The sequence below is a fragment of the Heptranchias perlo genome, chromosome 1 (genome assembly GCF_035084215.1).
Source record: "Heptranchias perlo isolate sHepPer1 chromosome 1, sHepPer1.hap1, whole genome shotgun sequence".
Classification (NCBI taxonomy): domain Eukaryota; kingdom Metazoa; phylum Chordata; class Chondrichthyes; order Hexanchiformes; family Hexanchidae; genus Heptranchias; species Heptranchias perlo.
Genome location: NC_090325.1, coordinates 50917373 through 50935022, shown reverse-complemented (window position 1 = coordinate 50935022; position 17650 = coordinate 50917373). Strand labels below are relative to the sequence as shown.

General features: G+C 42.9%; 1 protein-coding gene across 2 annotated transcripts in view; it reads left to right on the top strand.

The window, feature by feature from the left end:
- The window catches only part of ca9 (carbonic anhydrase IX), a 92945-nt gene that overhangs the window by 14870 nt on the left and 60425 nt on the right, over positions 1-17650 (top strand). For both annotated transcript variants that reach the window (XM_067985046.1, XM_067985037.1), the window contains exons 2-3: positions 14361-14390; positions 17214-17381. In XM_067985046.1, coding sequence (XP_067841147.1) covers positions 14361-14390; positions 17214-17381 — 198 coding nt within the window. The remainder of the gene's footprint in view (positions 1-14360; positions 14391-17213; positions 17382-17650) is intronic.

Sequence of the window (17650 nt, the reverse complement as noted above, 5' to 3'; positions counted from 1 at the left end):
GGTAAGCATGCAGCCAGTTTTGTGACAGCTAAGAAATCCCTATCCAGATGTTGGATTCAGAGTTCCAAGAAACAGTATGCAGAACCAATTCTGTTCAAATTTCCCCAGTGTTCTTCACATTCAGCCACATTTGTACTTGGTAAACTTTTTGCCTGGTAATATTCTTAGACTTATATAGCTAAGGAGGTAATGTTTTCAGTTAAAGTTGCTAAGAATCATGTTATAGTTCAGAATGGCCTGCAATTACTGATCTGTTTTCATGGGTCAGTAATAATCCATTTTCAGACATTTCTAGAAACAGCTTTAAGTCACTTCTTAAATTTATTCAATCACTTTAAGTTAAAAAAATAATCAGCACAGAAAAACAACACGGGTGACCTTTGCAACACTGCAGTCCTAGGAAATACATTTGAGAGGTTGCCCTCCAAGTATTACTGGAATTCAAAGCCAAGGCATCTGAATTTTAAGCAGGAAGTTTACTGATTAATAAGGTAGAAACTATTTGTCGTCTTAAACAAATATTCCAGGACTCCAATTCTAAAAACTAAATTCAAAATTCTGCCTGTTGTAAGATAAGAAGCTGTAGAATAATCAAGTAGCACATGTGCATCAAAATTCAAATGACATTGTCCTGCTGAATCTCGGTTCACTCACCAAGTAGTGAGACGCTCCCTCTGCTGTATACAGGCACAGTTCAAACCACCTCTCATATCAACTACTATAAATCTGATTTGGTGCTAAACAAATCAGGGCCAAAAGGCCTCAGCTCTGCGATTTTGATTGATGTGTAGAAAAAATCTTTTGATATTTTATGCCTTTTTACATGAAATCAATGAAACAAAAAACAAGATTATGCACTAATTTAAAAAAATAAAAAGAGTAAGATGGGGGCAAAAGGTTGGTTTTACTGCTGTTGGGAAACAGCTCTAGTCACTATTGCTGCCTGTGAGCGGTGCTTCAGCCTTCATAGCTTGCCAATCCCATGTAAATGAAGCCCGACCATTAAAATAGCTTTCAACACTTTCATTTATTAGTTAGAAAATATTGGAGTTGAGAGTCTAGAATCATCCAATCAGGTAATGGAGAGTCTGTTCACTTTCCAATTGGCGTGTAAAGGCAGTGTGCTGTGAGAATGGTTGTGTTGGGTGACCAATGGCAGGAGTGTGGGGGCGGGGTGGTTGGAGGCGGAAGGGTCATGTGCTGATACCGCCAGGAATATGTTCAACCAGAGTTGGTAAACCTAGTGCTGATTAGGGAAAAATCATTCAGAGTTCCAGGTCCTGACCAAGGTCCAGAGATCCATGAGGGAAAATGTGCATGTGTAGACAATATGTGAGAACAGGATCAGCTCTGATGTTGTTCACTGTCAAATGGGCTGGCTCGCATATATAAAATGGCCACTTGGACAAGGTTCCCTGAGCAACAAGATACATTCATATGAATATTGAACCATTACTGCTCATGTGGGCACCAGTTTAAAATGGGAGAACAGGTGGAGACCAGATAAATCCATTAGAAAATCAACTTATGCGCCTCAGGGTATGGTAGTGCAGTGTTTAGTTACTAGACTAGTCATCCAAAAGCCTGGACTAATAATCCAGATAAATGTGAGTTCATATCCCACCATGGCAGTTTAAGAATCTGAATCAGTTTTTAAGGAAAGCTGATATCAGTACAAGTGACCATGAAGCTGTTGGATTGTTGTAAAAACCCAACTGGTCCTTACCCATTCTGATCTATGTGTGACTCCAGTCCCATACCAATGTGGTTGACTCTTAACTGCCCTCTGAAGTGGCTTAGCAAGCCACTCAGTTGAATCAAACGCACACCTCATGAACTGCAGTAGTTCAAGTGGAAGGCCCATCAATATCTTCTCAGGGCAACTAGGGATGGGCAACAAAGGCCGGTCTCGCCAGTGACACCCACATCCTGAGAATGAATATAAAAAAAAACAGCAATACTGAAACACTCTTGAATTCCTTGTCTGAAAGAGACCCTCCACTTTGGTCCTATTTCTGTCCAGAGTCACTCTGTTAGTATTTTACAGGAAGCAGCTGCCTAGTCTCTGGACAAGTTTTATTTTCTTCAGGCACTTGTGGGAGCTGATTGTACCTTGGTCAACGCCAGAAAATTACAGTGTTTAGTGAGGTTGACTCTGAACGGGCGGGGTGAGTCGCAATATAGGTGCACCGTTTAAATAATGATCTGTGCACCTAGCAGATTGCAAAAGTCAATTGTATAACCACTGAGGCAGCATTTCCAGCAAATGTAAAGGAATTCATTCGGTCAAATAAAGGGTTGCAAAAGCACCGGGGTCAGATATAAGTTTTGTACTGTATTTTCATTCAGAGTGTAGACTTGCGTCCCACTTATTTGATCCCTGAATGGAACCAGATACGTTAACATAAGCATAAGATTGCAATACTAACTAGAACATTGAGTAATACCTTGCAGGAGGCATTTGTTGACAAAAGAATATTGCTGGGATCTCTTCCACTGTAGGTGCAGTTCAGGTTTACAGAATGTGCTTACTTAAGCTCCATTCTATTTAATTGAGAAGCAGGTTACGGAACATATTGCAGGACACCTCCAAGGTTGGAAAGAGTAGTAGAGAAGCTGAGGTAAATCAATGAACTGTGGTAGGTGATACTAAGCTTTACAATACACAGCATGACAAGTTAAAGGGGAAGACAAATCTGAGGAGTGTATTTCATTCAATGTACTCCTCCACTTTGTAGAAGAAAATTAATTAGGTACAAAATTCAGGTTTGATACTGTTTACAAATGTGTTTTATTGTTAGCTCGTATGGGACTGAATTAATTCTACGTGGCCTGGTCCAATTATGCCCCAGCCTCTAATCTTGGTTCACCTAAAAACTATACTCGGTCTTGACTCCCCACATACAGCATCATGGGAGATTGGCTAGAAATATACTATAGATTTTATTTTCATTCAAATTTTTCCATAAGTTCTTATCTCCACACTTATAATAGAAACTGTCCATGTAAACTTGTCATACTGTAGTTACACCCTCCCCCCAGTGGGGGTGCTGCAGCTCTACAAGTGGCAGGTGTCTGTAATTACAATGTGATAAGTTTACATAGGCAGTTTCCATCATAAATGTTGTCATAGGAATTTATAATGGGAATATAAAACTATGGCAAAATGTAAGAGTTTAAAATGGGGATTGAATTACATCTGTACGCCCTGGCCCAATTATCCACCGTCCTTTAACTGAACCCTGGAGATACACTTGGAACCCCAATGGGAGGTCAACTAGTTTGACTGAATTTTTTGAGGAACTCGCAGATAAAGGGAATATGGTGGATGTTGTATATATGGATTTTCAAAAGGCATTTGATAGGATACCACAAAAGAAAGAATATGCATTTATATAGCGCCTCGTCACATTCCAAGCTGCTGCACAACCAGTGAATTATTTTTAAAGTGCAGTCATTTTTGTTATGTAGGTAAATGCAGCAACCAATTGTGCATGACAAAGATCCCACAAACAGCCTTAATTATATGCTAAAGTCTTGCTGTTAGGCTTGAACTCACAAGCAAGAGATACCAACTGATCCAAGCCAATGCTCAGTGTAAGAAGCTAGTTGTGAGAATTAAGGCACTGGGGTGTAGAGATCAAGAGAAGGTCACCTGAAGACCTTCTCTTGACATGGAGTCAATGGGAGCAGCCTTTTTCAAGATCGAGTAGGTAGGGTTTAAAATGGACTTGGACAAGCTGCACAAGTAGATGAGGAAGAACATCAATCCACCACCCTAAATATTCACACACCATCCCGACTTGGAAATATATCGCCGTTCCTTCATCATCGCTGGGTCAAAATCCTGGAACTCCCTTCCTAACAGCACTGTGGGAGAACCTTCATCACATGGACTGCAGCAGTTCAAGAAGGCGGTTCACCACCAACTACTGAAGGGCAATTAGTGATGGGTAATAAATGCTGGCCTTGCCAGCGATGCCCACATCCCATGAACGAATAAAAAAACCATCGTAATCTACATGGTGATCTAAAATAAACTGGAAAGTAATTGGTTCCACAGTTCAGCGATTTCTTCTGAAGATCGAATTCTCCCTTTCCTTTTCTTCTATTTGTCACTATCATCATCCAGTTCTGTGTTATAAGCCGACAAACTTATGCAGGTTACCATAAAGTGGTGAAACATATCTGAATTTTTTCAGTTTGTACGGAATAACTAAATGAACATGGACATGACACACAGGGATGCTGCTGCGAAAAAATTGATCTGAGAAAATGAAACTAACACTAAGTTCATATTATATTTTAAAATTGTTCTGTCTCTGCAGCTGGATTAATTCCAAGTAATACTTCTCTCCTAGACTTGTATTCCCTGAAATATAAAAGGTTAAGGGGTGATTTGATTGAGGTTTTTAGGCTTTTGAAAGGAATTGATAGGGTGGATACGTCATGTACCCTTCAACTCAATATTCCAGGGTACATGGCGTTTAGAAAATCTTACAGTAAAGGATCCTCTGGGGAAAAGTGATCATAATATGATAGAATTTCACATTGAATTTGAGAGTGACGTACTTAAGTCTGAAACTAGACTCTTAAAAGTTAAATAAAGCCAATTACATAGGTATGAGGGGCCAAGGTAGATTGAGAAATTAAATTAAAGGGTATGATGGTTGAAAAGCAATGGAAAACATTTAAAGAAACATTTCAATATTCTCAACAAATATACATTCCATTGAGAAATAAAAACTCCACGGGAAAAGTGATCCACCCGTGGCTAACTAAAGAAGTTAAGGATAGTATTAGATTAAAAGAAGATGCCTATAATGTTGCCAAGAAGAATAGTAAGCCTGAGGATTGGGAGAGTTTTAGAAACCAGCAAAGGATGACCAAAAAATTGATAAAAAGGAAGAAAATAGAATATGAAAGTAAACTAGCAAGAAATATAAAAACAGATTGTAAGAGCTTCTATAAGTATGTAAAAAGGAAGAGATTAGCAAAAGTGGGCCCCTTAGAGGCTGAGACAGAAGAAATTATAATGGGTAATCAGGAAATGGGAGAGATGTTAAACAAATATTTTGTATCTCTCTTCACAGTAGAAGACACAAAAACCATACCAGAAATAGTGAGGAACGAAGGGGCTAATGAGAGTTAGAAACTTAAAGTAATTAATATCAGTAGAGAAAAAGTACTTAAGAAACTAATGGGACTAAAAACCAATAAATCCCCTGGACCTGATGGCCTACATCCGAGGGTTCTAAAAAAAGGTGGCTGCAGAGATGCATTGGTTATGATCTTCCAAAATTCCCTGAGGGGCAAGACCTCTACTTGCCAAAAAAAACAGCCATGGACAACTAAAGAGGTAAGGGACAGTATAAGACATAAGGGAAGGGCATACAAAAAGGCAAAAAATGGCACAGATCCTGACGCATGGGAAAGATACAAAGATCAACAAAGGGTCACAAAACAGATAGTAAGAGCTACAAAAAGAGAGTATGAAAAGAAACTTGCAAGGGATATCAAAACCAATAGAAGAACTTTTATAGTTATATTAGGAAAAAGAGGGGGTCAGGAGCAATATTGGCCCCTTAAAAACTGAAAGTGGGGATATTATCATTGACAATGAGGAGATGGCGGACATGATGAATAATTACTTTGCGTCAGTGTTTACAGTAGAAAAAGAGGATAGCATGCCGGAAATCTCAAGAAAACTAATATTGAATCGGGGACAGGGACTCGATAAAATTAATATCAGTAAAGCAACAGTAATGAAGAAAATAATAGCACTAAAGAGTGACAAATCCCCAGGACCAGATGGTTTCCATCCCAGGGTTTTAAAGGAAGTAGGTGAGCACATTGCAGATGCCCTAAGTATAATCTTTCAAAGTTCTCTAGATTCAGGAACTGTCCCTCTGGATTGGAAAATTGCACATATAACTCTGTTTTTTAAGAAAGGAGAGAGAGGGAAACCAGGGAATTATAGACCAGTTAGCCTAACATCTGTTGTGGGGAAAATGCTGGAGTCTATAATTAAGGATAGGGTGACTGAAGACCTTGAGAATTTTCAGTTAATCAGAGAGAGCCAACTTGGATTTGTGAAAGGTAGGTCGTGCCTGACAAACCTGATTGAATTTTTTGAAGAGGTGACTAAAGTAGTGGCCAGGGGAATGTCAATGGATGTTATTTATATGGACTTCCAGAAGGTATTTGATAAGGTCCCACATAAGAGACTGTTAGCTAAGATAGAAGCCCATGGAATCGAGGGAAAAGTACGGACTTGGTTAGGAAGTTGGCTGAGCGAAAGGCGACAGAGAGTAGGGATAATGGGTAGGTATTCACATTGGCAGGATGTGACTAGTGGAGTCCCGCAAGGATCTGTCTTGGGGCCTCAATTATTCACAATATTTATTAACTACTTAGATGAAGGCATAGAAAGTCTCATATCTAAGTTTGCCAATGACACAAAGATTGGTGGCATTGTAAGCAGTGTAGATGAAAACATAAAATTACAAAGCGATATTGATAGATTGGGTGAATGGGCAAAACTGTGGCAGATGGAATTCAATGTAGACAAATGTGAGGTCATCCACTTTGGATCAAAAAAGGATAGAACAGGGTAGTTTCTAAATAGCAAAAAGTTAAAAACAGTGGATGTCCAAAGGGACCTAAGGGTTCAGGTACATAGATCATTGAAGTGTCATGAACAGGTGCAGAAAATAATCAATAAGGCTAATGGAATGCTGGCCTTTATATCTAGAGGACTAAAGTACAAGGGGGCAGAAGTTATGCTGCAGCTGTACAAAACCCTGGTTAGACCGCACCTGGAGTACTGTGAGCAGTTCTGGGCACCGCACCTTCGGAAAGATCTATTGGCCTTGGAGGGAGTGCTGCGTAGGTTTACTAGAATGATACCCGGACTTCAAGGGTTAAGTTACGAGGAGAGATTACACAAATTGGGGTTGTATTCTCCAGAGTTTAGAAGGTTAAGGGGTGATCTGATCGAAGTTTATAAGATATTAAGGGGAACAGATAGGGTGGATAGAGAGAAACTATTTCCGCTGGTTGGGGATTCTAGGAGTAGGGGGCACAGTCTAAAAATTAGAGCCAGACCTTTCAGGAGCGAGATTAGAAAACATTTCTACACACAAAGGGTGGTAGAAGTTTGGAACTCTCTTCCGCAAATGGCAATTGATACTAGCTCAATTGCTAAATTGAAATCTGAGATAGATAGCTTTTTGGCAATCAAAGGTATTAAGGGAAATGGACCAAAGGCAGGTATATGGAGTTAGATCACAGATCAGCCATGATCTTATCAAATGGTGGAGCAGGCACGAGGGGCTGAATGGCTTACTCCTGTTCCTATGTTCCTATATACAAGCCCCATCCCCCCCGCCACTCCCTGCACAAAACAGTCCTGCAACTACACATACACCCAATGAGTGACATCAAGTGTCGCTCATGAAAGGGCGCTATCACAAAAGCCAGTCAAGAATGGGCTAGATGTGGCAGCAGTGGTGACTATCATCAAATTTAAAGTGAATATAACAAAAACCAAATATAAATGGAAAACATGACAGTCTGTCAGACACCCTTGTGCAAACCTTTGTGATCACAAATCCTTAGCCTTTCTCTTTCTACTACTTCTACCTGGTGCATCCCCTGTGGCTGCAGCAGAGGTAGTGGCAGGTTGGTCATATTCATGCCCTGACTCCTTAGATGCTTTCAGCCTACGCCCTCTGGGTTTTGGAGCCCATGAGGGCCCCTCCAAATATTGCTCCATCTGCACCTGTGCAGGGGCGGACTCAGCCATCTGGAGAGGAGGCAGCATTGCAGGTACTGGTTGAGAGGGGGGCAACGGGCGAGACGTCGGAGTGCTTTGAATGGGTCCCCACTTCCATGTCCCCTGTCACCATCATCCCTTCCCTGGGCCAGGGCCACATCACTCCTACCACTCTGCTGGACAACAGTTTGGAGAACATGTGTGATGCCTTGTAAGGCAAGTGCTTGTGTATCTGTCTGCCTGTTTAAGGCGGCAGAATGTTGTTCACCCTGAGTCTGAACGACTGTTGTCAGGGCCTGAATGAACTCATTTGTGAGCCGTGCTTGAGCTCAATGGAGGCTGCCATTCTCTCCATTGCAGACATTCCCTCCTGTACCTGTGGCTCCATTCCACTAATTTGGCAGTTGGACTCCTCCATCCTCTGCACTATTGTGGAGAGTGTGCGTGGCACCTGTTCCAGTACCTCGCAAATGTGCTGCTGTCCCTCAATCATTCTCCTTTTAAAGGATGGTCCCCCGGGATTCAGCATCTGCGTCCAGCGGAGCAGAGCCTGGAGAGGAGTGCGCCCACAGACGCGGACTCTCCGCAGCCGCCCCTGCCACCGGTGTCTGCTCGTACTCACTGGTGTGCGGCGGCTCACCCAGTGCCAACCCAACTGACTACTAGGGGCCCACCAAGGTGTGAGTATCTGCGCTGGTGGATGGCTCGCTATGATGTCACGGTGCACCCTCAGATGCCGGGTGCTCCTCTGAGGAATCACCCTCTGCCGTCACTGTGGTCGTTGAAGGCCCTGTAAGAGAACGGAAGGCAATATTAAGCATCATCACAGATGTATCATGTTGTGATGAGCATACTGAGGTGTTCAACATGGCAACCATTGTTAACATCCATTCATGTTGTTTGTGATGAATGTTAAACCAAACGTTTGTGGGGTGCCAGTCTCGGCGTCCCCTACGGACAGGCACTCGAGGGTTCAGCTGATCTGCAGGGCCTACTGCCCCTTGTCTGTGAGGACCACGATTTCTTGTGGCCCCCCTCCATTCCTCGCCCTCTCCCGTGCATTTTGCGCTCTCTTCTCCCAGAAGGAGAGAAAGTACAGACATGTGAGTAAGTGATGGTGAAGTGGTCAGCCGATGAATGCATTGCTTTCGGTGAGGCTGACTGTGAAAGAGATGCATCAGAGGGTGAGTATGAGACAGAGCCATCACATTGTATGAGGATTGGTTTGAGTGGTAGTGGTGGGGTGACTAATGGAGAGGTGAGGAAGTGCTCAGGAAGTGCAGGTAAGTTGAGGATGAGCCTTAAGTGAGTGTGAGGAGTGATGTGATGGAGTAGTCTTGGCAGTGCAGAATGAGTTGGGGGGAGGGGTGATGGAATGCAGGAGAATCAATACGTTTACTCACTTTTGCTGAACTAGTTAGGTCATTGAAGCGCTTCCTGCACTGGACCCAGATGCGGGAGATGTTTCTGCTGTTGGTGACCTCCTCTGCCAACTCGAGCCAGGCCTTCTTGATGGCAGAAGCAGGGCACTTCCTTCTGTCCACAGGGTAAAACACTTCCCTCCTCCTCCTCACCCCGGCCAGTAGTTGCTGTAGTGAGGCATCAGTAAATCTCAGAGCAGCCTTGCCCCTGTGTTGCTCCATTGTGCCTTTTTGGTGTTTGCTGCAGCAAAAGCCTTTGAAGCAATGGCCCTTTAAATAGAGCTCCTCCAGCTGACAGTCTGGTCTTGGTGCACAGTCCGCCCGCTGCACAGCTTTCAGACACAAACCTGGAAGCCGCATTAAGGGCCAACAATTAACTCGTGGTCGCGTGGGAAACAGTAAGATTTTATTAGTCGGGTTACCCGCTCGCCCATTGACCGCCCCCCCCCGCTGCCATCCCGCCATCCGATGAAAATCGAGCCCAAAGAGTCTGCAAAGGGATATTAACAGGTTAAGTGAGTGGACATGAAGGTGGCAGATGGAGTACAATGTGGGGAAATGTGAGGTTATTCACTTTGGTAGGAAGAATAGAAAAACAGAATATTTTTTCAATGGTGAGAAACTATCAAATGTTGGTGTCCAGAGAGACTTGGATGTCCTGCTACAAGAAACACAAAAAGTTTGCATGCAGGTACAGCAGGCAATTAGGAAGACAAATGGCATGTTGGCCTTTTTTGCAGGGGGGTTGGAGTATAAGAGTAGGGAAGTCTTTCTACAATTGTACAGGGCTTCGGTGAGACCTCACCTGGAGTACAGTGTAGTTTTGGTCTCCTTATATAAGGAAGGATATACTTGCTTTAGAGGTGGTGCAATGAAGGTTCACTAGATTGATTCCTGGGATGAGAGGGTTGTCCCATGAGGAGAGATTGAGTAGGTATGTCCTGTCCACAAAAAGCAGGACAAATCCAATCCGGCCAATTACCGCCCCATCAGTCTACTCTCAATCATCAGCAAAGTGATGGAAGGTGTCGTCGACAGTGCTATCAAGCGGCACTTATTCACCAATATCCTGCTCACCGATGTTCAGTTTGGGTTCCGCTAGGACCACTCGACTCCAGACTTCATTACAGCCTTGGTCCAAACATGGACAAAAGAGCTGAATTCCAGAGGTGAGGTGAGAGTGACTGCCCTTGACATCAAGGCAGCATTTCACCGAGTGTGACACCAAGGAGCCCTCGTAAAATTGAAGTCAATGGGAATCAGGGGGAAAACTCTCCAGTGGCTGGAGTCATACCTAGCACAAAGGAAGATGGTAGTGATTGTTGGAGGCCAATCATCTCAGCCCCTGGGCATTGCTGCAGAAGTTCCTCAGGGCAGTGTCCCAGGCCCAACCATCTTCAGCTGCTTCATCAATGACCTTCACTCCATCATAAGGTCAGAAATGGGGATGTTCGCAGATGATTGCACAGTGTTCAGTTCCATTCGCAACCCCTCAGATAATGAAGCAGTCCGAGCCCGCGTGCAGCAAGACCTGGACAACATCCAGGCTTGGGCTCATAAGTGGCAAGTAACATTCGCGCCAGACAAGTGCCAGGCAATGACCATCTCCAACAAGAGAGAGTCTAACCACCTCCCCTTGACATTCAACGGCATTACCATCGCCGAATCCCCCACCATCAACATTCTGGGGGTCACCATTGACCAGAAACTCACCTCCTGACTCCACAAAGCCGTTCCACGATCTACAAGGCACAAGTCAGGAGTGTGATGGAATACTCTACACTGGCCTGGATGAGTGCAGCTCCAACAACACTCAAGAAGCTCGACACCATCCAGAACAAAGCAGCCCGCTTGATTGGCACCCCATCCACCACCATAAACGTTCACTCCCTTCACCACCGGCGCACAGTGGCTGCAGTGTGTACCATCCACAGGATGCACTGCAACGACGCACCAAGGCTTCTTCGACAGCACCTCCCAAACTCGCGACCTCTACTGCCTAGGAGGACAAGGGCAGCAGGTACATGGGAACAACACCACCTGCACGTTCCCCTCCAAGTCACACACCATCCCGACTTGAAAATACATCGCCGTTCCTTCATCGTCGCTGGGTCAAAATCCTGGAACTCCCTTCCTAACAGCACTGTGAGAGAACCTTCACCACATGGACTGCAGTGGTTCAAGAAGGCGGCTCACCACCACCTTCTCAATGGCAATTAGGGATGGGCAATAAATGCCGGCCTCGCCAGGGGGGCCCACATCCCATGAACGAATGAAAAAAAAGAATGGGCCTATACTCTCTTGAGTTTAGAAGAATGAGAGATGATCTCATTTAAACATATAAGATTCTGAGGGGGCTTGACATGGTAGATGCTGAGAGATTGTTTCCCCTGGCTGGAGAGTCTAGAACTAGGGGACATAGTCGCAGGATAAGGGGTCGGCCATTTAAGACTGAGATGAGGAGGAATTTCTTCACTGTTGGGGTTGTGAATCTTTGGAATTCTCTACCCCAGAGGGTGGTGGTTGCTGTGTCGTTAAGTATATTGAAGGCTGAGATAGATAGATTTTTCGACTCTAGAGGAATCAAGGGATATGTGAATCGGGCAAGAAAGTGGGGTTGAGGTTGGAGATCAGCCATGATCTTGTTGAATGGCGGAGCAGGCTCGAGGGGCCATATGGCCTGCTCCTGCTCCTATTTCTTATGTTCTTATATTCTTATAGAGGGAATTTTTTTCCGCTGGTGGGGGAGTCTAGGACAATGGGACATAACCTTAAAATCAAAGCCAAGCCATTCAGGAGAGAAGTTGGAGAAAACTTCTTCAAGCAAAGGGTGGTAGAAGTGTGGAACTCTCTCCCACAAAAAGCAATACCTGCTAGCTCAATTAATAATTTTAAATCTGAGATCAATAGATTTTTGCTAGCCTAGGGTATTAAGGGATATGGAGTCAAGGCCTGTGGCTGGAGTTAGGATACAGATCAGACGTGATCTCATTGAATGGCAGAACAGGCTAGAGAGCCTGAATGGCCTACTCGTGTTCCTATGTTCCTATGTTCTCCCCTTGACTCTGCCACATCCCTTTTAGTTCATCTAAGTGGGGACTGATGCAATGGGCCAATGCTGAGTTCAATAGCACAGTGGGAAAGCACTTGTGACGGGCCACAAACAAATAAATGAAAAATTATTTCCTGAGTTGGAAATTCAGCATAGTATATTTCAGATTTGAGACAATCTAGAATCTATGGTTGCGCTCTCAGATCCCACAACTTTTTATCTGCAACAGGAGAAAACAGGGGGCCAGAAATTGCTCCTGAAATAACGGAGGAGCTCAACAGCGCTCTCTGTTTTTAGTGGCGAATTGAAGGAGCAAGTTCTGGCGTTTGCACATGCGCAGTAAAATGCAGAAATCGTGAACTTGCTCCTAGTGTTTCGCTGGTGATATGACAGCTTCGAATTAAAGGGATATCGCACGCTGCAATCAGAGAAATCATTGAAAAAGCTCCAACTTGCTTATCTGCCCAGCTGGAAAGTAACTAATTATGTCACCAAACAGGTACGCTTAAAAATACCAGGCCTAAACTAAGTTTTAACTAAGTTAGTCTTAATGACTGCCAAACAACTAAAAATTAACTTTTTAAAATGTGGAGTCTCATATTGTGCAACGCTATGGGGATAGGGCAGAGCAGTGGGAATAGCTGGATTGCTCATGCATAGAGTCGGCACGGACTCGATGGGTTGCATGGCCTCCTTCCGTGCTATAACCTTCTATGATTCTATATTACTCCTTATTTTAATCATTTTTGGTCATTAAAAAAAATTAAAAATTAAAAATTATTTTTTTTCTTTTCCCTTCTGTCTCTAATCTAATTCATGATGTGGAGATGCCGGTGATGGACTGGGGTGGACAAATGTAAGAAATCTTACAACACCAGGTTATAGTCCAACAGTTTTATTTGAAAATCACAAGCTTTTTCAAATAAAAATTTTTCAAATAAAACTGTTGGACTATAACCTGGTGTTGTAAGACTCCTTAATTTAATTCAATTATTTCTTTGGCTTTTTATAAAAAAAGATTTTAAATTTTTATTTACAATGACATCCAGAATACTAACTTTAAATGAATGAAGTCTGCTTGGCTGCTTGAGCAATGACGCCTGAATCTGTGGGCGGGACTTCTCTTCCTGACAGATATTGTGGGCGTGTCCTCTCCTCACACTTTTCCGGCCGCGCGGCAACTCACGCTGCTCAGAGGCAGGGTTGATCACGCACAATTTGTTTAAAGTTCGAATTCAAGCAATTCAACACCTACGGTATTTTCGTTAATTAAATTTGCAGGAGCTGCGGTGAGCGTTGCCTCTCCACTCTACGTGATTTCTGGCCCAAGGTGGTTGGAGACAGTCTTGAAAATTACTCCTCCGCTCCACCATGTGGCTGGACCCTGAAATGGCAGGCAGATTCAAAGCAGTTCTCTTTCACACATTTCTCCATCATAGGTCCATGTGTTGCATCTCTGGGCTCAAATTAACATTGGAAATCCCATTAGAACATCACCTACAGGGTTAGGGAGAAGCATAACAGGTAGGTGTGAACACATTTAAAGTGGGAAACTTCATAGGAAGGTTTCTATATAAGACTTTTCAATGGAAGATGTGACAGACATACTGATTTTGATAATACACTGATCGATCTCCTGTGTCATTGCACACAGTAAGTCAGAGAATATGGAGGTCGATAGTAACTTTCGGCAAACATAGGGCAGGCGGTGGTTACCTGTGCTGCTTACCTGATGTCCTCAGCCAGAGGCCCGAGCTATTTTAATGGTTGGGCCTCATTTACATGGGACTGGCGAGCTATGAAGGCTGAAGCACTGTTCATAGGCAGTTGGCCGATGGGCGGGGTGGGGGGGGGACGGGAATCCAGGATTTGGGGTAGGGGTTGCTATCTCCAAATTCGTCTTTGAATAGAAAATCAGACAGACTGTAAAGTGGGCGGCTGATTCACTGTGGCCTGTTTTTGCGCTACTGCCCAAGATAATTTTCACCATTAAATGCTTAGAGGGTTTTAAAAAGCTGCTCTTCATAACCAATCTTAATTATTATCTTTCTCTTCAACAGCTGTTGACTTTTCAATCACATTAATGATTCTTGTCTATTTTTTTCCCAAGGTAATTCACTTGGCCATTGGAGTTATGAAGGTAATAATAGTTGTTTGAATGCACAGCCTGATTCTATGTTGACCTTAACAGTAACACCAAAGATTAATAATGAATGCACAACAGCTGCTTGCTTGACACGAGCTGTCGCTGTCCTGCGATTAAACAGGGCGAACAGCTGCTCACTAAAGAGCTATGCTGGGAATTTCTTCTGGTGGGGGGGGGGGTCCCTTGATCGGCCACTGGTGACTTCAGTGGAAGATCTGTTGAAACCTCGTTCACACATCTATCCGCCAAAGTTACGGTGGCCGATAACCTGAGGAAATTCCCAGCGCAGACTCTGTAGTGCTACACGTCAGCGACATGTACCGATGCTAAACCTGTTTTTTGTGTCTGTGACTTTCTCAAATGTTATTTATTGTCATGGACAAAATATATTTTAAAAAGAAAATGCATTAATGTCATCACAACAGGCTTATTGCAAGAGTATTGACACATTCAGACTGGGGCAGCACTGTAAGCTTTGGTTCTTTTACTTCAATGAGAGTTGGTGTGAGGCCAGTTTGGAGGGGTGCAAAAATGGTGCTACATCCTAAATTTATTTTTTATGAAAAAAATCAAAACAGGATTCCAGTCCTTTATGGAATAACAGTTCAAATCAAAATAATGTTATGTATACAATAAAATGCCCTTAGGGCAGGGGGTGATCAAGCTCTAGATATGTGCGACAATTGAAAGGGGGCAGAGTCTCTGGGAATCGGGTTTCTACACCTCTCTCCTCTTCCTAACACCTCAGAGCCAGGTGCACATGGAGCGTTAGATGGAGGGCTATCAGCCCCAAGATTAAAGACATATGTCCTGAATGTAAGTCTATGACATATGGCAACACTGAACGTGCAATGGGACATGGGCTTGTCATAATTTAAGCTGCAGGTATACCCAATATTCCATCACTTTTATACTGGAAGCTAACGGCAAACATTGCAGAGATTTTCCCTCACTTCTTGAAGAGAAATTGCAGCCTATTGTGGATGTGCACTTGTTCTTTTTGTTGCTAAATCTGATTATTTATACAGTTGTTACACTGACACAGAGGCACTTTCCTTCTCCCTCCTTCCCCCACACGTTTCAGCTTGGTTTAGCTGCTAAGACTCTCTGTGAAGAATCACATGAGGCAGTAAAACATTTCCCATTATTAAATTGCAAAGCATTTGTTTCTTTTCCTGCTGCAAATTGGGTCCTAAGATACACATGCATCGTAATTGTGATGTTATTACGCACATTGCCTACTGTACAAGCTGTCAGTGCCATACATGATACACAGTACACACAGCACGTAAAGCATACAATGTCCATGATAAAGTTATGAATGCAATGCGTATTCGGGATCTCATTTTCGGCAGGAAGAACTGTGAGAATTCAGGGATATTTTAAATATCAGGAGAGAATTTGATTGTAATCCAACCTAAAAAAGAAATTGAACTTATGGTGTAAATCATTTTTTAAAAAATAACTTTCACAATCCTTTTTTGGACGAGACATTAAACTGAGGCTCCTCTCTGCCAGATTCAGTGGTTCAGATGGTTAAAGATATTTGAAGTGGAACGGAGTGTTCTCCTTGTGTCCTGGCCAACATTCCGTGCTCAACCAGCACCACCAAAAAAAATTAACTGTCATTCGTTACATTGTTATAAGAGAATGGCAACCTGTCTACCTACAAAATAGTGACTTAACTACAAAATAATTAATTGGATATGAAGCATTTTGGGATGTTTCTAAGAGTTGTGATAAGGCATTATATACAGTTCTTTCTCGTCCCCCCTCAGTGCACTCTGGCACTCTTCCATAAGGGTCATGTCACTCTCGTGCCAGCAGTCCATGATCTCAGCTGGCATGCATTTTAATTGGCCTCAACGCCCCTGGCTTAGGGAGAGGAAATCATTCAGGTTTCCTGCTGCTGACCTGTATCCAGCAAGGTCTATTGGAAGATTGAATGTTTGGATATCAGATGAGGGCGGGCACTTGCTCAGCTGTGATGAACTCCACAGTTGAATGGCCTGCTGACACTAGGATCATATATAATGTAACAAATGGCCAATTGGGCAAGGTACCAGAGGGCAACTGGTGCCCATGTAAACAGGTGGCAAAGATTCCAAACACCAAACAGTGTTTGCCAGGAGCATGTATTGCAACAAATGCACAGTCCCTGCCTGCAATTTTCCATCCACTAACTTTAATGGACAGATAGTCATAGGCTGGGAGTTATCAATTTTGCAAAATGTTCTTCTGGTGGGCACCAAGGAGCAGCACATCGGAATTTTATTCCTATATTCCAGTTGAGTCAACACCGGCAGGGGAGGGATAAAACTGGTGGAAAAAAGTAAGAGAGAAAAATGCTTTTGTTAAAAAAAATCAGCAGATTGACAAAAATAAATAAAAGGTGTTAAAGTTAGCAATAATGTAACAGTTTTTTAAGAAGGATAATTTTAGCACCTTTTGTTAAAGTAATATAGCACGTGTGAACTATTTAAAATAAGTAGTTCTTGTTCAGGAAAAAGGGTGGTCACCCTATGCATCTATTATAACATATTTCGAAATAATCTAAACTGAACATTGCTCATATGGGTAGAGCTGATTATAAATGGATTAATAGCTGTGTAAACAGGAATGTAGTCTGAATGTGTTGAGCATTTGTATGTGAACTTCTCCGATCGGACGTTCCAGCTATGAAGTCATTATATACAATATATGTAAAACGTTACTGTCAAAAATCCATACAACAGTGATAATACACATCCAGTACATCCAGTGATTTACATTTAGTTAATCACATCCAACGGATGTTTGTGTTTTGCTTTTTTTCAGATCAAGACTGGAGCAAAGGCTATGAGCTTTGTAAGGGCGAATCTCAATCTCCTATCAATATCGACATTAGAAAAACCACGTTGAACAAAAACCTTCCTATAATCACTCTTGAAGGATACAATCTACCAGAAACAGAATCACTCACTTTATCTAATAATGGACACACAGGTATGTGTGAAATTGTGGTATTCCTCTTTGCATGCCAGTTTTTCTATTAATCTTTGAGAGCATCTCCTTGTGAGGATGACATTTCTCTGTAGCTCAATCATGTCCCCCATGCTTCAGATAGAGGCATTATTGATGATGTCCTTATATTAGACGACCAAGAACCTCACATCTCTATCTATCTATATTTATCTAGACTATAATAAAAACAGTGGCTGGGAAATTTGACTTCCACCCACCCTCACAATCCATCGCTGCCTTTGCAACAATGT